Source organism: Mytilus trossulus, chromosome 4, assembly GCF_036588685.1.
Source record: "Mytilus trossulus isolate FHL-02 chromosome 4, PNRI_Mtr1.1.1.hap1, whole genome shotgun sequence".
In the NCBI taxonomy this organism is placed as follows: domain Eukaryota; kingdom Metazoa; phylum Mollusca; class Bivalvia; order Mytilida; family Mytilidae; genus Mytilus; species Mytilus trossulus.
The window spans coordinates 94302977-94325971 of NC_086376.1; the positions used below are offsets into that span (position 1 = coordinate 94302977).

Consider the following 22995-nt stretch of genomic DNA (forward strand, 5'->3'; position numbering starts at 1 on the left):
ATTATCAATGTTTCTTTGCTTAATTTGACAAAATTGAACCATTTTATTTCACTTTCATTATTGATTGAACAAAAAAAAATTTTACTTTAGTTTTTTATAGATCTCGTAGCTAGTGGCCCCCTTTAAGTCAAATTCATATCAGATTGAAATAATTTATGCTATGCATCCTTGGTAGTGTGCTAGGTTCAAATTCAGCTACATGTATATTTCTTAGTAGAAAATTCTTCCTTTATTCAAAATAAGCCTTTTTTTGGAAGAAATGCGCTAAATCACCAGACATGGAGGAACTCTCAATACAGGGGTTCCCTAATTTTGTACACACATTACACAAAATCTTGAGGGTGAAACCATTCAAACAGAAGATTTTATAAAATAAAAAAATGTTTTGAATGTGTAAACACAATAGTATCCAATTGTTGGTTTTATCAATTGAAATTCTGTTGAATGGAGTAAAGTCATAAGTCTGAGGTGCACAGATACACTGGACTGCACCGTAATCATCGTATTGTAGACTATATATAAATTTACTCTTGGACTTCTCAATTTTATTTTTCTGTCCCTTCCGAATGTTTAAACAATTACAAGAAAGATTCTATTTGTGTGACGAGGTAATGTATGATATCACCAACCGGCCAGACAATGGGGACTCCACTGTATACTACCTTTCAATAAATGTCTTTACATTTTTGGTATTTAGCTGTATTTTGCCTCCCAATGACCTTATATCACCTCCGAATAACCTTTTGACGTCAAGCAACAATCACTTCCAGTGATATTGTTAGCCTCAAATTACCGCCGATATTCGGCCTTTTCCCCTGGAGAAAATTCCCAATTACAAAAAAAAATGGCTTGAAATTCTTCCCAATTGACCTGGGAGTCACCATAAACCATGACCTACAGTGGAAGACACATATCAACCAGACGGTAGCCAAAGCATCGAGGACACTAGGCTTTCTGAGAAGGAACCTAGGACGGTGTAAACCAGAAGTCAAAGCTAACGCCTACATCACCATGGTCAGACCAACCCTGGAATACGCCTCCACTGTATGGGACCCTTACCAACATAACATTGAAAAAGACCTAGAACAAGTACAGAGAAGGGCAGCTAGGTTCGTGTACAATGAATACCAAGACGTATCCCCAGGTTGTGTCAGCTCCTTAATGGAGAGACTAAAATGGGAGCCTCTAAAAGATCGCTGCTGCAAAGACCGACTCACCATGGCGTACAAGATCTGCAATAGATTGGTGGATATTGACCCCTCAAATTACTACAAACCCGGAGATTCAGGACCAGATGAGGCCAGCGCATACACCAACAGCGCACTCTTAAAAGACCAATACAGGTACTCCTTCCCAAGATCAACCAGGGAATGGAACACTCTACCGGAAAAAGCCACAACAGCAGCTACACTAGAAGAGTTCAAGGCCAGCCTTACCATCCTGCCAGAGGCCTTGACAGGAGCTTCACACATCTAGAACTCCTTTGACCCCAGATGTACATAGTTTTATTTGTAAATAACTTTCCTGTAAATAGTTTTTATTAAGTGAGGAGGGAAGGCCTCATGATTTCACGAGCAAGAGTCATTTATACACTCAAGAAGAGTCCGATTCTGTACTGAAAGAAGAAGAAGTTGTTGTCCAGTTGGCGATGGGCCTATCATGCACTCATTGCGCAGGTCTTTATTAGTTTTATAGGAATGCATCAAAGCAAAAATTTAAAAAAAAACATTTGCTCTTTCAATGTCCAAGCTGCTGAAGGTGTCAAAATACTTTGAACTACATTGTAGCTACATGTATAGCAATAGCAGGGTTCAGTCCTTGGACCAGCACTCTTTCTCTACTACATAAATGATATGCCAGAGGGGGTTCGATCCAGAACACGGTTGTTTGCTGACGACACAATCATTTATCTTACAATAACATCAGATGCAGATACCACAACACTGCAGGAGGATCTGAACAAATTATCAGATTGGGAACAACGATGGCTCATGAATTTCAACGCAGACAAATGCAATGTCATGACCATCAGCAAGAAAAGAAAGCCAATCACAAATGATTATATCCTTCATGGCCATGTACTGGAAAGAGTATCAGATGCAAAATATCTTGGAGTTACAATCAGCTCAGATTTAAATTGGAGTACCCATGTACATTTAACATCTGCCAAAAAGCAAATAAAACTATTGGATTCTTAAAAAGATATCTAAACATCAATAACAAACAACTAAAAGAAAATGCATACAAGTCATTAGTCAGACCAACACTAGAATATGCAAGCGCAGTCTGGGACCCCCATCAACAAAACAACAAGAAAAAAATTGAGATGGTACAACGCAGAGGGGCTAGGTATGTTACCAACAAATACCGTAACACATCATCAGTAGACGCCATGATAAAACAACTCGAGTGGCAACAACTAGAAGAGAGAAGAACAACAACAAGGATGTGCATGATGTACAAAATTACTAACTGCCTAGTTAATATAGATGCAACATCTAGGCTCATTCCAACAAGCTGAGCATCAAGAACAACTAGGACTGGATGTTTCCAGGTTCCTCTTTGCAGAACGGATATAAGGAAAATGTCATTATATCCAAAATCTATACGGGAATGGAATGCCTTACCACTTTCAACTACCACCGCTCCGAGTCTTGAATGCTTCAAGGCTCGGCTAACTAAAATAGACCTATAAACACTTGTTTTTAATGAGCACCTGTATATATAGGATTTTAACTTTCACAAAATGTAAATATATTAAATTTTCTTTGGACTTTCATGCGCAACACACAATGGCAGAATAATCAGACAGTTGATTGCGGCCGTTTAACTGGAAGAAGAAGAAGAAGAAGATTATATTGACAATAAATTATTTGAACATAAACAAATAATATGGTTTGACACAACATAAAAAAAACACCGCATGAACCGACAAGTCATTTAAATGAGACAAATTGATTTGTACCTTTCTTGAAATCGGAGGGTGAGGTGGTGTCTTTTTACGTCGTTTTAACCCTATCCCGCAACCTATATCAAAACTACAATCTTGAATATCCCGCTTCCTCTTCCGATTTGCCGACATTTTGAAACTAGCCTCGCTCCCGCATTAAGGGAAGTAACTCTTTATTTTTTTCACATGTACTCCGCGTCTAAAAATATCATTAGAACATTTAAATTAACATTATTAATCAAGTAAATATAAAGGTAAAGTGTAATTATTTTTCTTTTTCCTTTTTTTTCAAATTAAAAGAGAAATAATCTAGATTTCATCAATAAATGCTAAACTAGAATTTATAAAAAGGAAAAAATGAAGAAGTGTCCTCTCACTGACGGTCATCATGAATTCAATTTTTGACTGATGATCATGTTGTATGCATCTATCCATTCGAACTTGAAATAAAGGATACAAGTTCGTATAACAAATACAGTTAAATCTGCCTCATTGTTTGACTTCCATCTTGAAATTGACTATGATGATCGGTTGAGCCTGACAACATGATAGTAAAATTAACATAACAAATTCTGATTTCAGCTTCCCCATTGTGAATTTTCCATTTCTATGTTGTAACATTCCATTAGCGCTTGTATATGGAAAATATATATACTAGGTGATATGAGATTTTTGAGCTTGCAATTCATATCATGGCCTTGACAGCTTAACAGCCTTGACAGAGGGTTACTGCTCTATGATGGAATGTAAAATTAGATGATTTCCAATGACCCATCACAGAATGTCCAAACATTTCAAAACAAGAATGGTTAAGCATGTACACATATATCATATATCACATCAGTGGTGACAACCTTTTGGTAAAGTCTGGTGTTAAATCTTTTTTAAATTATTACATTATAGTCCGTTTGATTTCTATAAATCTTCAGAAATTAATTCTTACAAATTCAATTTTACTAATAAAGAATTTTTTCTTCATATGTGTTAATGTATGATACATACGAACTCTGACTATGAATATCGTAATTTTGAACCTATAATAAAAAAAAGTTACTCATTGGCTCAGTTACTCATTGGCTCTCTATGTTACTTCCAATTTTTTAATATAAAATACTCAATGGAGTAAGTATGAGCAGCGTAACAGCCTTCCATTCATAACAAAAACATTAGACATGTGCTTTAAACCTGTTTTATTGTACCATGTGACTTTACTCATTTAAATCACTCTGGTCATGCGATTACTGAGCTTTCGGTATGCAATGAGAAATACAAAAGCATGCAAACAGACTGAAACTCAGTAATCACATGACCAGAGTTATGTAAATGAGTAAAGTCACATGGTACAATGAAACAGGTTTAAAGCACATGTCTAATGTTTTTGTTTTGAATGGAAGGCTGTTACAATATTCATACATACTCCATTGAGTATTTTATATTAAAAAAAATAGAAGTAACACAGAGAGCCAATGAGTAACTTTTTTTTTATTATTGGTTCAAAATTATGATATTCATAGTCAGAGTTCGTATGTATCAAACATTAACACACATGAAGAAAAAAATTCTTTATTAGTAAAAATGATTTTTTAAGAATTTTAAATATCTGAAGATTTATAGAAATCAAATGGACTATATTGATAAAAACAACTGTGTTACAGTCAAGTGTATCGGAGTATGTAGGTAAAGGTAAAAGCTTTAATGAACGCTTTAATCATTTTTTTATTTATTTTGGGATTTATACAAGGTTTTGTTGTGCATTTACCTCATTCTTAGAAATCTAAAAGCAATCATTTTAGCAAAGGAAGAAATTTGCAACTTAAAACGGAAACATTCACGAGGATCTCTGATATTGTCCACATCCCTACAAGACCCTTCACCATCATCGATATCTCCTGTTTCTGCCGCTAAAATATAAGGATGAGAATCATTGAAAGTATTAACGTGAAGTAATCATAGATATAAACATGATATGTAAACACAATTATTTGTTACAGGTTAAGTACCGGAAATTGTCATATATACTTGACTTTATAGGCTTATATGCTAAGTGAAAGATGCAAATTAATCTGATTCTCCCTTTGAACATTTCAACAAGTCTTAGGTACTTGTCAATTCTTAGTGGATGGCAATTAGGACCAGTTTTATTAAAATCTTCAAGTACGCAGTTGTCTTTATAACAAAGGGTAAAATGCATTTTAGATTTGTTTTCAATTGTTCGATGATAATGGAGAAAATGGAGAAAATGGGCAAATGAATTGGAGTTGGACACAAAAATTATAAAGCAAGATCATTATTTGTTCTAGTTATAAATAAGCTAGTAGAAGCTATAAATACAATGTATAAAGAGCTGTAGGCGCTAAATGGTGCTCTCGTTGTAGTCATAAGGTTTTGTTATTACGAAGTCCACAATGGAAGAGACCATTTCAGTGTTATTTATACTGAACGTTCTTACTGGTAAGTTTTTTTTTAATTTACAGATAAATATACCGAAAATGATTTGTTGACGGTTCAGTTTTTTAAGTTTTAATTCACATACTGAAATGTTTTTCTTTTTTTCTGAAGTCAGATTTCTTCACATTTTGAAAGGAACTTCTTCATTTAGAACTAAAGTTGAAATCTATCCTTCAAATATTTTACGGACACCATCATGAGACGGTTTGCCTCTGGAATAATTGATTCACAGATGACAACGGGTATGCTCCAGATGTCATAATCACAATTTGTATTGTTTTCTTCGAATTCGAAATAACGAATCAGACGTATTACCGGATTTGTACTTACATGAGCGTTAAGTTGGGTGCAACATTTGGAGCAGGAACTGCTTAACCCATCGGAAGCATCTGTTACCATCTAAGGTTTTTTTGTGGGATTTGTGTTGCTCAGCCTTTAGTTTTCTATATTGGGTTTTATACTGTTGTTTGTCTTTTGGCCGTGTTTCGTGTTTCTGCCTTGTTCTTGACAGATCGTTTGCATGGTAAAATCTACATATTAAATGTATTTATAAAAAGAAATGTTCAATGATGCTAATTATTCACAAAAAATATACGTGAAATCTTAGATAAACATATCATTATTTTAAATAATTTAAGAGAGTATAACAGAAAAAATAATATACATGTAGAGTATATGTTTTTTTATATGTTTTACAGTGGTATATGGAGTGTGTGATAGAAATGCTATATCCAACTGTATATTGGCTCTCCAACCTTTGTCCAATACGGAGTCTTTGCCTGATGCACACTCAGTTTGCAAGTAAGTAAACTACTGATCATTTCTTTTCTACTCTGTTTCTCTATTCTAGGAACTTTGTGAGGGTAAGTGTGTAGTTTTTTGTTTGTTTCTGTAGTTTTTTGTTTGAAAGGGGGATATAGCAGAGAGCTACACGAACACAATATGCCTATCGGTCGATCAAATACCAGTTATTCTTTTATCGTCGTCCAATAATTTCAAGTGGTATCTATATATGTTTATTTACTCACTGTTTTATTGTTACACTATATGTCCTATGTGCCATAATTGCTGCTTGTGCAAACGGTTGATATAGCCCAATCGTTGAAGGTAAAACAAATAGATTGAACATGTTCCAGATTGACCCAACGAGTTACGCCAACTTATCTGTTTTGTAACGTATAATAATAAAATGCACATAATATAATAAAGGATACTATTTTTTTTTAAAGTATAATACATCCTCACTCACAATGAAGAAAATATAAAGACAAAGAAAATATATATCAATACGTGTAACAAACAAAAACCTCATCAAAGATATACTAGGCCTATGACTTTTACGCTAGACACGTTTTTATTAAAGAAACGCGCTTCAGACGGAATGACTGAAAAATATATGCGATTCCATATTAAAGGAAATGATACATATATTGCGTATCCACTCAGGAGGTCATTTGACAATAAAAAAATCTTGCATATTTATCAAATTATGCTACTTAAAAATACGTTTAAGCCTTTATAAACCTTCCAATTAATATTTTATCGGGTGGTTTTTCTATGTTGTGATGTAATGCTATTGTTTCAGAAAAAGGGATAAGGTTTGGTACCATTAAAACGTTTAATCCTGCTGCAAATGTTTGTGCCTGTCCTAATTTAGGAATCTGATGTACATACGTTGTCGTTTGTTTATGTTTTTATACGTGTTTCTCGTTTCTCGTTTTTTATATAGATTAGACCGTTGGTTTTCCGGTTTGAATGATTTTACACTAGTAATGTTGGGGTCCTTTATAGCTTGTTGTTCGTCGTGAGCCAAGGCTCCGTGTTGAAGGCCGTACATTAACCTATAATGGTTTACTTTTATTGACACTTACACCACATCTTCCTATATATCTATCTTCATTTTATGCAAATTAGAATTCAATTTATTTCGACATAAACAAGATGATGATATCTCGATTTATCATGAGGCTTGTATTTGTATATACTTGTAGACTTGTTTCAACATTCAAAACCTGCATAGCTCCACACAAAGCTGCCTGTGAAGGTGATGACGTCATGTTTGGTGTAAATTCCATAGAGACATCAGTATTCTCACTTTGTGGGGAAAACAAAGCAGAAGATGGTAATTTTTCTTTGTAAATATCTATGTAAATATCCCACGTCACGGGTATCAGAATTTATTAACAGATAGTTATCATACTGGTAAGAGGACACGCCACACTATAGCTCTTTGACTTTGGGCTTCAATAGTTTTTTCCATCTTATCCACCAAACGTCTTTCATAAATGCATACACAATAACCACGTCCGCTTGGTTAGTACCTATATCCACTGTACGATGATACACGGTGATAACGGTTAACAGTTCCATTTTCACGAATGTGACCTACCGAATTAGACTATTCACCGGATTTGTTATGACATAAGCAACACGACGGGTGCAACATGTGAAGCATAATCTGCTTACCCTTCTGGAGCACATGAGATCAACCCAAGTTTTTGGTAGCGTTCTTGTTGCTTAAGTCTTAAGTTTTTTATGTTATAATGTTCTTCTGTACTGTACTATTATTTGTCTGTTTGTCTTTTTATTTTTAGCCATGGCGTTGTCAGTTTATTTTCAATTTGTGATTTTGACTGTCCCTCTGGTGTCTTTTGTCCCTCATTTAGTAATAAAGACTATATGGATTTTACTGTTGCTCTAACCAACAGACTTTCTTGCCCTTCACAAAAAAGATCAAAACTTATACCTATCATTCTCAAAGAAAAACAATTGCGCATGTGCGACAGGTTTACACTGAATGACTGTTATTCTCAACACCCTTCCTTTTACCTCTTATATAAATGAAAAAATATATGAATACAGCACAGGATTTAACACTTTTTACATTAGTAAAGCACATTTGATGCTTTTCAATAAATGCAAAGTAGGGTCAAAATGCTATAAAACAGACAAAATCGCTGAAACAAACCGAAATTAGGTCATGTGTTATGAGTATTTGAAAAAAGAGTGAATAAATCCTAGTACCTCTTACTCTAACGCTAAAAATATTTCATAAATTTTAAAGATATATTTCAGTATCCAAAAGCATCACTAAATAACTCATCATTCTATCTTTTACACAGATTGTAGCTTAGATAAGATCATGGAATGTACCCAACTCTTTGTTGGACAAAACCTGAATTCCTTGGAGCATTACCCAACGGAACATCAACTAGAGAAAATATGCTCGTAAGTGATTTTGATAAGACAATAAGGTTTAACTAATCTATATAACATTTTTTCTCTTTTTCTTATACAATATAAACAATCAATATCTCTATGTGTAACACTTTTTAAAAGAATTCAAAATTTGAAAAAAGAGTTTTCATATCTTATTTTTTCTTTTTTTCTTTTTTTATTAAATTTTTTAAAATATTCAAAATTTTATTTCAGTAAATGATTTTAAAAAAAACCTTACACTCTCATATCTAACGGATTAAGATGTTTAATCGAACTACGTCTTATTCTCTAAAAGATTGTAAATGCTGACAAAATGTATTTCTATGATAATAATAAAAATATCGGATCAGAACAATTGATAAAGGTGTCAGACCACACAGGCACTTGTCTCAGAAAAAAAATTTCCTCAGCCACTTAGAATTTTTTTCCCTATATACCTTAATATAACAAGGTATATAGGATTTTTTTTTCTGAGACAAGTGCCTGTGTCAGACCACCAATTAAAAATCCCTATCTGTTCAACCAAATTTTGCATTTTTTCACTAATCTAAATATTTTACCTGAAGTTTAACTTTAAAAAACAGGTTTATCATGAATTGTTCATGTATCCCCTTTCTACATGCCAATTTTCAAACCATGTTTAAAATCTTCTAAGAAAGAATTGCCTTTGGAAAAATAACTACTCCACAAATATTTCTGGAAATCTTCAATTAGTATACCTTGTACCGCATTAATCCTGATTTTTTAATGCAAACTCATAGACAAGTGAATTTTGGCTCAAAATGGTCTAAATAGATTTCTCTTTCACCAAAAGTTTTATTTTTACAAATGTGTCGGTTATTTAAAGTAAACAATGATCAACAATGACATCTAAAGCAATATATTGTGTCAGAGTAGGGCTACTTTTACCTTGTAAGTTGGAGGGAGTAAATGGTGGTCTGACACCTAAACATAAGCGATTTTAAACTCTTGTTCTGAATTTCCTATTCTCTATAACTAAAGTATAAATGTATAATCTTTGAAAACAAGTCGTTTATTTGATCTATTAAGGTTCTATAAACAAAAGTAGATTATTTAACTGCGTAAGTTCTATGTACCGGTGTCCGTCGTCGTTAACTTTTACAAAACTCTTCTCCTCTGAAACTACTGGGCAAAATTAAACCAATCTTAGCCACAATCATCATTGGGGTATATAGTTTAAAAAATGTGTTCAGTGACTCGGCCAACCAACCAAGATAGCCGCCATGGCTAAAAATAGAACATAGGCGTAAAATGCAGTTTTGGGGCTTATAACTCAAAAACCAAAGCATTAAGAGCAAATCTGACACTGGTACAATTGTTTATCAGGTCAAGATCTATCTGCCCTAAAATGGATTGGGCAACCGGTTACTGCCCCTGAATTGGTAATTTTAAGGAAATTTTGCCGTTTTTTTTATTATCTTGAATATTATTATAGATAGAGATAAACTGTAAACAGCAATAGTGTACAGCAAAGCAAAGTAAGACCTAACTAGAGGCTCTAAACAGCCTGTGTCGCTCACCTTGGTCTATGTGAATATTAAAGTAAACAATGAAGCAGATGGATTCATGACACAATTGTGGATTGGTGATGGTGATGTGTTTGTAAATCTTACCTTACTGAACATTCTTGCTGCTTACAATTATCTCTATCTATAATGAACTTGGCTTGGCCCAGTAGTTTCAGAGGAAAATGGTAGTAAAAATTTACAAACTTTATGAAAATTGTTAAAAATTGACTATAAAGGACAATAACTCCTTTGGGGGTCAATTGACCATTTCGGTCATATGACTTAGTTGTAAATCTTACTTTGCTGAACATTATTGCTGTTTACAGTTTATCTCTACCTATAATAATATTCAAGATGATAAAAAAACCCAGCAAAATATCATTAAAAATACCAATTCAGGTGCAGCAACCCAAAAACGGGTTGTCCTATTTATCTGAAAATTTCAGGGCAGATAGATCTTGACCTGATAAACAATTTTACTTCATGTCAGATTTGCTCTAAATGCTTTGGTTTTTGAGTTAACAGCCCAAAACTGCATTTTACCCCTATGTTCTATTTTTAGCTGTGGCAGCCATATTGGTTGGATGGCTGGGTCACCGAACACAATTTTTAAACTAGATACTCCAAAGATGATTGTGGCCAAGTTTGGATTAATTTGGCCCAGTAGTTTCAGAGAAGTTTTTTGTAAAAGATTACTAAGATTTACGAAAATGGTTAAAAATAGACTATAAAGGGCAATAACTCCTAAAGGGGTCAACTGACCATGTCGGTCATGTTGACTTATTTGTAAATCTTACTTTGCTGAACATTATTATACCCCACGCAAAGGGTTGAGGAGGGTATAATGTTTTTGACCCGTCCGTCCGTCCGTCAGTCCTTTCTTGTCATCGCAACTCCTCTCAAACCACACAACATAATTTCACGAAACCTTTTCAGATAATAAGGACATACTATGTAGTTGTGCATATCGACGGGAAATTGCGATTCAATTTTTTTTTCTAGGAGTTACCCCCCTTTGAACTTATTTACTTTAATGTGCTACTGCGACAGTTTGTCATCACAACTCCTCTAAAACCACACAACAGAATTTCACGAAACCTTTTCAGATAATAAGGACATACTATGCAGTTATGCATATCGACGGGAAATTGCGATTCAATTTTTTTTCTAGGAGTTAAGCCCCTTTGAACTTATTTACTTTAATGTACTACTGCAACAGTTTGTCATCGCAACTCCTCTGAAACCACACAACAGAATTTCACGAAACCTTTTCAGATAATAAGGACGTACTATGTAGTTGTGCATATCGACGGGCAATTACGATTCAATTTTTTTTCTAGGAGTTACCCCCCTTTGAACTTATTTACTTTAATGTGCTACTGCGACAGTTTGTCATCACAACTCCTCTAAAACCACACAACAGAATTTCACGAAACCTTTTCAGATAATAAGGACATACTATGCAGTAATGCATATCGACGGGAAATTGCGATTCAATTTTTTTTCTAGGAGTTAAGCCCCTTTGAACTTATTTACTTTAATGTACTACTGCAACAGTTTGTCATCGCAACTCCTCTGAAACCACACAACAGAATTTCACGAAACCTTTTCAGATAATAAGGACGTACTATGTAGTTGTGCATATCGACGGGAAATTACGATTCAATTTTTTTTCTAGGAGTTACCCCCCTTTGAACTTATTTACTTTAATGTGCTACTGCGACAGTTTGTCATCGCAACTCCTCTTAAACCACACAACAGAATTTCACGAAACCTTTTCAGATAATAAGGACATACTATGCAGTTGTGCATATCAACGGGAAATTGCGATTCAATTTTTTTTCTAGGAGTTAAGCCCCTTTGAACTAATTTACTTTAATGTACTACTGCAACAGTTTGTCATCGCAACTCCTCTGAAACCACACAACAGAATTTCACGAAACCTTTTCAGATAATAAGGACGTACTATGTAGTTGTGCATATCGACGGGAAATTGCGATTCAATTTTTTTCCAGGAGTTACGCCCCTTTGAACATATTTGCCTCACTATATATATTCTGTTGGCTCCTCTCGCTTGGAATTTAAATTCCCCAAAAATACTGAAATTAGGATGAATATGTGAAGATTGTGTTCACTTTACTTGCGAAGTGAGATTTTGTTTCTCCAGTGACAATATGAAGACGTGGGGTATGTGAGCGTGCTCACAAAGGTTCTTTGATTGCTGTTTACAGTTTATCTCTATCTATAACAATATTCAGGATAATAACCTAAAACAGTAAAATTTCCTTAAAATTACCAATTCAGGGGCAGCAACCCAACAACGGGTTGTTCGATTCATCTGAAAATTTCAGGGCAGATAGATCTTGACCTGATAAACAATTTTACCACTGTCAGATTTGCTCTAAAAGCTTTGGTTTTTGAGTTATAAGCCAAAAACTGCATTTTACCCCTATGTTCTATTTTTAGCCGTGTCGGCCATCACCGAACACAATTTTTAAACTAGATACTCTAATAATGATTTTGGCCATGTTTTGTTAAATTTTGCCCAGTAGTTTCAGAGTAGAAATTTTTTGTAAAAGTTAACGACGACGGACGACGACGGACGACAGACGCCAAGTGATGCTTAAAATAAGTCACATAACCAAAATGGTCAATTGACCCCTAAGGAGTTATTGTCCTTTATAGTAAATTTTTAACAATTTTCATAAAATTTGTAATTTTTACTAAATTTTTCCACTGAAACTATTGTACCAAGTTCATTATAGATAGGGAAAATCGTAAGCAGCAAGAATGTTCAGTAAAGTAAGATGAACAAACACATCATCATCACAAAAAACACAATTTTGTCATGAATCCATCTGCTTTCTTTGTTTAATATTCACATAGACCAAGGTAAGCGACACAGGCTCTTTAGAGCCGCTAGTTTCAAATTCATATAAAAAAGTTTTTTTCAAGATTCTTTTGCTCTACAAACAAAATTTGCTTTGTTTAAACTTCGTAGACTCTGTAAACAAAAGTCGATTCTTTTCTACCTTCAAAGGATTAATAAACAATGGAATTTTCCTTCAAACTTGAAAATCTCTATAAAAAAATGTCTTCATTGTTTAGCTTCTTTGGCTAGAAACAAAAATATTTTTTATGCTGTAGTTGGTGTTGATCAGTGATTGTGAGGAAAATGACTTTTATAATATGAATATTTTATAGAGTGATGGACGTGTTTAATGAATGTACAGGGCCTGTCATGGAATGTGTGATAGGGATAATTTGTGTAAATTATGCATCTTCATTTGGAACTGTGTGAAAAGGGTATTCTTCAGAAATATGATACTTTTGAACTTTCGTTGACAAACAGTACGGTCATAAAATGTCATTTCATTGTTAAACTATTCATTGTTTTATCGAAATCATTTTATTTGCAATATTTGTCCGTCAAAGTAATTTCATTATGATGTAACGATTTTTCTTTGTAAAGCTTTTTGTATCATAAGTAATAATTAAGTGTCAAGTATACTTTCACAAAGTCAGAAATTTGTTTCAAGATAATTCTTTTTGTAAATAATAGATAAAGTCACAGCTTTACAGAGTTCTTAAGTTTTCTTACGTAAAGAATAATTAATCCTTTAGTCATTTCAATTACGCCGCTATTTAGCCTAAAAGCTCATTCGACAGATTTTTGTTATAATCTTTTGTTAATTCTTATCGTATTATTTCATTGTCATTTTGTAATCTCGTTTCTATTATTTAATTGTCACCATGTAAATTCTTGATTTAAATATGTTTTCTGAAGTTCTAAACTTCAGTGAGAGTCGGGCATTCGTACTGGCAACATCCGCTCGATTTGTTCAGTTGTATCAATATGTCAATGTGTAAAAGAACATCAATTTGTAACATTTTGTAAAACTACATGTATTCCATCCTGAATCATTAAACTGTTAACTACTGCATAGGACTTGTGTCTAATTCTACAAGTGGAGTTAAAGCGAGTATTCTCAGTCAAGTGACTAGCTCCTAGTCATCGTCAATGTTGGCATCGCCAGCATCTGCAACCGGTCGTGGGTTGCAGCTCGTTATCAACTTTAAATCAGTAGCCAGTCTCCCGGTTACATTTATGGTGGAGGTAACCCAGAGGCGTGTCGACTTTTTAGTTCGACACACGGTACCAGTATCTCAAGCAGCAAGTGACATTTTGATTGCTAGTTCCCGTCATCTTCGTTAATTCAGCGATGGAATATAGTTTTCGACCTCAATGGCGCACTTGGACATTTTATTCCAGTCAAAATCGTATGTGTGTCAGATGTGGATTACACAATCATCGCTTTGGGACTTGTTCAGCAATCGATAAACAGTGCTTCAAATGCAACAAATTCGGACATTATTCAAGGCAGTGTTGGAATAAATCAAATCAATCTTCAAACAATTTACAGCGCGTCCAGAAATCACATCGTAAAAAAGAACACGATACCAAAAGACTTAATGAATATTTTGAAAGAAAAAATGCAATGTGCGTGTTGCCATTCTCAGGCATAAGATCTACATCTTTTCAAAATTGTTTGGACGTTACTTTCATTATTCGTTCCGAACTAAAGTCCGTAAAACGTCAACTGCAAGAATGTAAAGTCGTGCACAGACAGGATATCACAAAATTGCAAGACCAACTATCAGAGTTCGAGCTTGAAAACACAAACTTAAAGAAGCAAAAAGAAGAATCAGCAATTCAAGATTCAAAAACTATCAAACAGTATTCAGACAAAGTTTCTCAACTAAAATCCAAACTCAGTGATGGTGAAAATTTTGTTAACATAATAACCGGTCTTAACAAGCAAACTCAAACATGGATTACAGAACAGGAAGAAAAACACAAAATCGAGAAGGACCGACTCATTTGGCGTCATGATGAACTCTATAAAACTATTCAAATATTATCGAATGAAAATAATCGCTTAAAATCGATTCGACAACAGACAAACGATCAATCAGCAAATAGCAACAAACATTTTCGAGGAAACAGACATTACCACAGAAGATAGTCTAATTCAACCACAAAGCGGGGACGCTTTGGATTTCAAAGGGGAGGGAATCTGTGATAGGGATAATTTGTGTAAATTATGCATCTTCATTTGGAACTGTGTGAAAAGGGTATTCTTCAGAAATATGATACTTTTGAACTTTCGTTGACAAACAGTACGGTCATAAAATGTCATTTCATTGTTAAACTATTCATTGTTTTATCGAAATCATTTTATTTGCAATATTTGTCCGTCAAAGTAATTTCATTATGATGTAACGATTTTTCTTTGTAAAGCTTTTTGTATCATAAGTAATAATTAAGTGTCAAGTATACTTTCACAAAGTCAGAAATTTGTTTCAAGATAATTCTTTTTGTAAATAATAGATAAAGTCACAGCTTTACAGAGTTCTTAAGTTTTCTTACGTAAAGAATAATTAATCCTTTAGTCATTTCAATTACGCCGCTATTTAGCCTAAAAGCTCATTCGACAGATTTTTGTTATAATCTTTTGTTAATTCTTATCGTATTATTTCATTGTCATTTTGTAATCTCGTTTCTATTATTTAATTGTCACCATGTAAATTCTTGATTTAAATATGTTTTCTGAAGTTCTAAACTTCAGTGAGAGTCGGGCATTCGTACTGGCAACATCCGCTCGATTTGTTCAGTTGTATCAATATGTCAATGTGTAAAAGAACATCAATTTGTAACATTTTGTAAAACTACATGTATTCCATCCTGAATCATTAAACTGTTAACTACTGCATAGGACTTGTGTCTAATTCTACAAGTGGAGTTAAAGCGAGTATTCTCAGTCAAGTGACTAGATCCTAGTTATCGTCAATGTTGGCATCGCCAGCATCTGCAACCGGTCGTGGGTTGCAGCTCGTTATCAACTTTAAATCAGTAGCCAGTTTCCCGGTTACATTTAATGTGCCAATATTACGAAAGAAATACCTCAATTTGACCAATACAGAAAGGGGTTGAGAACTGTCAGAGACATCTCAAACTTTGTATGTGGTGATAACTTCCGAACAGGTAAAATCAGTTCAATTAAACATACACCAAAATATGACAGTGGAATACTTTGACATTTACAAAAATACTAATTCAGCCGAAATTTCAGTCGCTACGGACTACATACTATATTTATTACACTTATTTAAAATCTATAATATAATTTTAATGGAGTTTAATTATGCCGACACGTTCCATAATCTGACTGACCTTTAATTGCTTACATCTTATATATTCATGCACTTAATTTGGTTACTACTTGATAGTCTCATTTCTTATAGTTGATGTATTTCCCTTCGTTTCGTTATGTAACCTTGAATTGTATTCTCTGAACCGATTTATTACTTTTAAACACCGGTATGCTACTGTAGCCTTAATATGCACTCATCTCCTTATCTTTATATGAACAATAGCATGTGGGATGATATTCAAGATTAGAAGAGTTGAAAGCAACATTAAATGGAAGAATGATTAGCAGAAAAATATTGCAGAGTTGATTAGCACTTTGCATAATTTACAATGTACCCTTTTAATTTATCACTGACTAAATGAATCAATGTTACTGATTATAGGATATATAAAATTTGGGAAGGAATGTTTTGAATCCGAGAGATACATCAAAGCTGCAAGAAACTGTCAAAATCAATATGTGGAAGAAGAACCAATAATTGAAGCAGAATCCCAATCACCAGTAAATACAGTGTGCAAGTAAGTATTTTGAAATATTAACGTTCTACCAAATTTCGTATAAATATGTCGTGCTAAAGTTGCGATTTTGTACATGTTTTATTCGTTTTATTCATTAACGACTTGACGAACAATGTTATATCCAATGTATTCATGATCTCAGACGATATCAAATTATTTAGAGAAACAGTCGACCAGAGGCGTTCGCACTAACCTTGAACATGTTGAATAAGAAAAAGATATTGGTGTAACTATTAACACGAATCTGATATTTGCAAATTATATTCAAAACCAAGTTAATAAGCTAATCAGGTCTCACCAGCTGTTCCTTTGTCCACCTAGACAACCACATATTTACATCTATTCAAGGCACTTGTAAGACCGAATATGGAGTATGCAAAAAGCATATGGCCACCCTACAGCAAGGCTGACATTACAAGCATTGAGAATGGTAAAACAAGAGCGACCAAAATGCTGCCTACAATGAGAGACTTGACATACGAAGACCGTTTACGAAAACTCAAGCTTCCAAACACTCCGTTTCCGCCTTTTACGATGTGACATGATAGAAGTGCACAAGTTATTGAAAGGGTTTTACGACACTAGAGTAAAATAGAAGTGCACAAGTTATTGACCGGGTTATACGACACTAGAGAAACACAGAAGTGCACAAGTTATTGACAGGGTTTTACGACACTAGAGTAACAAATGGTTACTAGAGATGCTCAACACATCTAAACAATAAGAGGTTACTCAACGAAACTATAGAACAACCTCCATGAAGAAGTTATATCAGCAAAAACTTTAAACACTTTCAAAAACAGATTTTGGGCCAACCAACCATTAATGTATAATTTTGAGCAGAACATGAAATTTTATTCGAAAGTGAGAAACGTACAATTAAATACAACGATGATGAAGTAGAGCAGAATATAATGGTGCAACAGTGACAGCGTTCTGAAGATCCATAGGTATCCATGTTATAGAATGTACAGAAATATTGTATACGTTATAATTCTGAAGGACGACCCATTTGATATCCTAGGAGTGGGATGATTGTTTTGCGGATGAAATATTTATTTTTACCTGTTTCTAGTACGGTTTATCAATTTCGTTTGCTAAACTGTGAAAATCTGTTTAAATTAGATACACAACATGTTTCTACATCATCCTGCATTTAAATGAATATTCTATTCATTGCCATCCTGTATTTTTTATGAAATACACTGCATATGAAACAAAATTATATTTAATGAAGTATTCGTATTCATGTATTGGGAAACGTAATTTTTTCCAGTTATTACCATGCCAGAATATTAAAAACGAAATCCTCCTGCCTTTTGAAGGTTCAAAAATGAAAACTAGTGATTTATAATCGTAGTTTATGAAGATTTCTGTACTTTTTATTATATTTTGTAGAAAGATCCATGGTATGTTCGATTGTGTTGGTAATGTTATTCGACGTTTGTGCTCCCAGGATGCATTCGAGTTTTTTGATTGGACAAAAATCAAGTATATCGATATCATTTCCAGAACAGTCAACTGCCCACTCTCAGGTATGTGGCACGATAACTTGTTGGTCTTAATGATACGCTGCTTTGAGGTGTCATATATACCTTGATTCACGCACTATACATTTTACATACAGTCAAAAAAATTAGAGACATAATTTAAAAATTTCATACTGACTGAACCTCTAAAAATGTAAACATAAATAACTGTTCTTTCTAAAATTTCGATAATATTAGACAAACGGGATGATTTTTCTTTCCCTATTGTAAATTGCTTATTAAAACCTTCAATAAATTCTTTAAAAGAGAGTCGAAAGGTACCAGAGGGACAGTCAAACCCATAGATAAAAAAAAGAATAAGACAACGCCATGGCTAAAAATGAAAAAGACAAACAGACACACAATAGTACACATGACACAACATTGAAACTAAGGAATAAGCAACACGAACCCCACGAAAACTAGGGGTGATCTCAGGTGCTCCGGAGGAGTATGCAGATCCTGCTCCACAAGTGGCACCCGTCGTATTGCTCATGTTATAACAAATCCGTTTAATAGTCTAATTCGGTAGTTCACATTAATAGATATGTAAACTTGACTGTTTCTATGGGAAAATGGTTACAAACAGAATATTTCATCCTTATTAAATTTATTCGAGGATATTGTTTCTAAAACCCGTAAAGTTAGATACGATCCATGTGAACTTATTGATCCTTTGGATAACCATTTTCTTGGATGTTACTAGGTTACATCTACAGTGCAGATCACTTCCTACCTCTCATCAAATCTGTCAGAATCTCAGTCAGGAGAACTGTTCTAGGAGAGTATGTAGAATTGTCACCCTCACACCTTTTAAACAGTTCTAACTTAGAACTGATTTTGTCAGTTCTACCTCGAGCTGATTTAGACAGTTCTTCCTAGTACTGCTCCTGAGACAGTTCTACACTAGAACAGTTTTAGACAGTCCTACCTATAACTGACCAAATGTTTGGTCAATTCTACGACTAGAAAAGTTATATAGTCAGTTTTGCGGCTAGAATATATATAGTCAGTTCTATCTATAAAACAATTTTAAGAACTCTTTGCCTTAAATATACGACTAGAACAGTTTAAAACAGTTCTGCTAGCTGACAGTTCAACGGTTAGAACTGATGCAGTCAGTTCTGCTGAAAGTTCGTAGGTAAGAACTGATTTGGTCACTTCTGCTGACAGTTCTACGACTAGAACTAATTTGGACAGTTCTACCTATAGCAATTTTAGAAAACTTTTAGACAATTCTACCCTAGAACTGATCCTGACAGTTCTTTTTTGATTGACAACATATTTGTTACGTGCATAGGTCGTGTTTTTCAACAGACTGTCGGCATTCCAATGGGAACCAGTTGTACCGCTCTTCTTACCGACTTGTTTCTTTATTATTATGAAGATGACTTCATACAGGAATGCATCCATGCCATCGAACAAGAGATAAAGGATACAACAGATACAGTTAAGTCAGCCTCATAACTTAACTTACATCTAGAAATTGACAATGAGGGTCGGTTGAAAACAAAACTTTACTACAAAAGAGACGATTTCAGCTTTCCAATTGTGAACTTTCCATTTCTAAGTAGCAACATTCCAGCAGTACCTGCATACGGGGTATATATCTCCCAATTGATACGATAGTACCGTGCTTGCTTTTCCTATCATGATTTTCTTGTTATAAAGTTGCTGCTCACAAGGAAGTTATTAAACCAAGAGTTCCGAATTGAAATCATCCCTTAGTAAATTTTACGGACGCCATCTCGAGTTGGTTGACCGTTATGAAATAACCGTTCACAAATGATATCAGATATGTTCCTTACCCTGTTATGAATGTGACCTATCGAATACGACTATTTACCGGATTTGTAAGCAACGGAAGCAACACGACGGGTGCCACATGTGGATCAGGATCTGCTTACCCTTCCCGAGCATCATTTCAAGTTTTATGTGGGGTTTGTATTGCTTATTCTTTAGTTTTCTATGTTGTGTCATGTGTTCTATTGTTCTATTGTTTGGCTTCTTTCGTTTTAAGCTAGGCCTTGTCAGTTTATTTTTGATTTATGAGTTTGACTGTCCCTCTGGTATCTTTCGTTCCTCTTTTTCTACCTAGAACTAATTTGTTTAGTTCTTCTTAGAACAGTTCTAGGGTAGATCTGTTCTAGTTAGAACTGTTCTAGGACAGTTCAGAACAGTACTATGACAGATTATTCTGACAGCTCCAATGAGAAGTTAGAAGTGATTTTAACTGTACATCCTACTGACTCTGGTAGATAGGTGTCTCAACATCATACCATAACGTGACATCATATTTTCAAAAGCAAGCCTGGATAACTCCGAGTTGGCAAAGTAGCTTTCTTTTGCGATATTTTTTAATGATTGAGTTGGATATAAATTATTTCTTTGTTACATTTACAGGAACTACCCAGACAACAGCTGTACAGCCTGATGGAAGATCGGCTAATATTAAGTCTTCACAGTTAAATAACGGATCCACTCATTCAGTTATCACATATATTTGGACTGGTTGTTTGCTTCTGTTATGGTTTGCAATATAAAACTATAAAACCGTCAATGCTTTCAGTTTGATGCAAAACGGTATCAAATAAATCTTTGTTAAATAAATCTTAACGTCACCACTTTTGACAAAGGAGTTAAGTAAACAGTATTGAGCGTAACCTTGAAGTATGAATACACAATTATTATCAAATACTCAAAGAAATGTTTTTAAACTGTTATCGAAATATCCTTACACTGTTTGGATATATTCTTGGTAAGTATCATTAAATGCAGACATTTTGAAAACATCGATTTGTTTTGGAACTATTATGTTACAACTCTCTCGAGAAAGCTATTGTTCTTGTTCCTTTTTGTTTGTACATAGCCCCTCAAATATTCATATATTCTTGGCACTCATATTATAGTTGTCTATGCTACTGCTGAAGGTATATCTGGATAAGAGCTTTGGACACGCCAAAATGTAAATAGATCTTCTCTTAGACGTAATTTTGACATATCGTGTGAACTTTTAGTGTAATTGGCTTGCTAAAGCATTATCATTTATCGATTATCTCAAAGATTTACGAAGGAAATTTCGAGAGAAACAGTATGTGTTACAATAGTTGTTCTCGTTTTTTATTAGGAGTAGACCGTTGCTTTTCGCGTTTTAATGGTTTTACATTGATCATTTTGAGGGCCATTTATACCTTTCTGTTTGGTGTAAGCCAATGCTCCATGTTTTAGACCCTACTTTGACCTCATGCAAGCTCTGATTCCTTTCACGGTTTTGGCTTTACTTTTTGGACCTTTTGGATTATAGCTGTTCATCTTTTATATAAGCTTTGGATTTCAAACATTTTGGCCACGAGCGTCACTGAAGAGACATGTATTGTCGAAATGCGCATCTGGTGCAGGAAAATTGGTACCGTTAATGTTATTGACCTATAATTGTTTATTTTTACAAATTTTGATTTGGATCGAGAGTTGTTACATTGACACTCATACCACATCTTCCTATATCTATTAAGTTAGAATATGAATATTTGTCTCTCTCGACATGTCAAGAAATGAAACAGAAATGATGTCAATAATTTAATAACAAAATGATGATATGATGTAGAGACAATTTCTGTTAAGAGCGCACATAGACCAAGTCTGCTAATACACATGTAACAATTCCACACATAATATTGCATGTACGTAATATATGATAATTAAATAATGTGTTGTTGTAAAAATATATAAATGTATAATAAAATTATTTGAAAGTACATTTGTCGTTATTTTTTGGGGATAAACTCAAGTATAGTTGTAAAAATCTTTTGAATTGTCGCTTACAATATTAGCTTATTAAAAAGAAAAAAATCATTTCTCCTACTGGCTACAATTTGATAAAAATATTAAAACTATATAAAGATTTTATAATAAACATAATACGAAAGTATAGTCTATACAACATCAATTGATGGTATGATTCTGATAATAACTTGTTATTGACTACAAAATTATACGTTAAAAATGATTATTCTCTTAATGAATATTTGTTTTGCATATATATATATAAGATGAGTTCGGTATTGGTAGGCATGTATCTTGTATTGCCAAAATTGATTGTGCCATAATGTTTATATTATCTAAAACGCACAAGATTCTACCAGACAGGGCAGGTCTCATAACATTCTACACATTTTCACAATACGAAAAAATAGTCACATTGTCATCATCTTTATAGACGGAGATTTCAAAAACAACGTTTCACAAACAATGTCACGAGCAACACTGTTACCATGGTGATGACGTCTGTTTTAACGGATGATACACCACCTGAAAGTGTAAACAAAAATGTTTATTATGCTTTCAACTTTTTTACTTAAATCTATGAATGGGGAGTAATAAATGTTCTCAACTTGAAAGATTATACGAAATTAGACAAAGATGATATCTTCTCTGGCTTTATTATTACTGCGATGTTGAAGACGACTTGATATGATATCATCTTTGTCTAATTTCGTATAATCTTTCAAGTTGAGAACATTTGTTACTCCCCATTCATAGATTCAACCAGGTTTTTATCCACCAATTTTGACACAAGAAAATACTGTA

General features: G+C 33.9%; 3 protein-coding genes across 3 annotated transcripts in view; 1 reads left to right on the forward strand and 2 right to left on the reverse strand.

Annotated features, from left to right (window-relative positions):
• LOC134716375 (rhotekin-like) overlaps nucleotides 1-3097 on the reverse strand; it is a 34217-nt gene extending 31120 nt beyond the window's left edge. Inside the window, exon 1 of the mRNA XM_063579341.1 lies at nucleotides 2966-3097. Coding sequence (XP_063435411.1) covers nucleotides 2966-3082 — 117 coding nt within the window. The 5' untranslated portion in view covers nucleotides 3083-3097. The remainder of the gene's footprint in view (nucleotides 1-2965) is intronic.
• A 1935-nt stretch (nucleotides 3098-5032) lies between these two features.
• Nucleotides 5033-22163, forward strand: LOC134716377 (uncharacterized). The gene is made up of 9 exons (XM_063579347.1): nucleotides 5033-5401; nucleotides 6097-6199; nucleotides 7390-7520; nucleotides 8521-8626; nucleotides 13351-13391; nucleotides 16085-16192; nucleotides 16744-16879; nucleotides 18278-18414; nucleotides 20812-22163. Exons 1-9 carry the CDS (start codon nucleotides 5356-5358, stop codon nucleotides 20949-20951), a joined length of 948 nt encoding a protein of 315 aa, XP_063435417.1. The 5' UTR covers nucleotides 5033-5355; the 3' UTR covers nucleotides 20952-22163.
• Nucleotides 21972-22995, reverse strand: part of LOC134716376 (macrophage mannose receptor 1-like) — a 31997-nt gene continuing 30973 nt past the window's right edge. The window contains exon 14 of the mRNA XM_063579345.1: nucleotides 21972-22716. Within this exon, the coding sequence (XP_063435415.1) occupies nucleotides 22634-22716 (83 nt within the window). The 3' untranslated portion in view covers nucleotides 21972-22633. The remainder of the gene's footprint in view (nucleotides 22717-22995) is intronic.

What these genes read in the sequence shown, in the direction of transcription:
- LOC134716377 (XM_063579347.1), top strand. Translation starts at nt 5,356, where the DNA reads ATGGAAGAGACCATTTCAGTGTTATTTATACTGAACGTTCTTACTG. An exon ending in CAACTAGAGAAAATATGCTC is followed by an intron (nt 8,627 to 13,350) that starts GTAAGTGATTTT and finishes AATATTTTATAG; the next exon opens with AGTGATGGACGTGTTTAATG. An exon ending in AGTCAACTGCCCACTCTCAG is followed by an intron (nt 18,415 to 20,811) that starts GTATGTGGCACG and finishes TTACATTTACAG; the next exon opens with GAACTACCCAGACAACAGCT.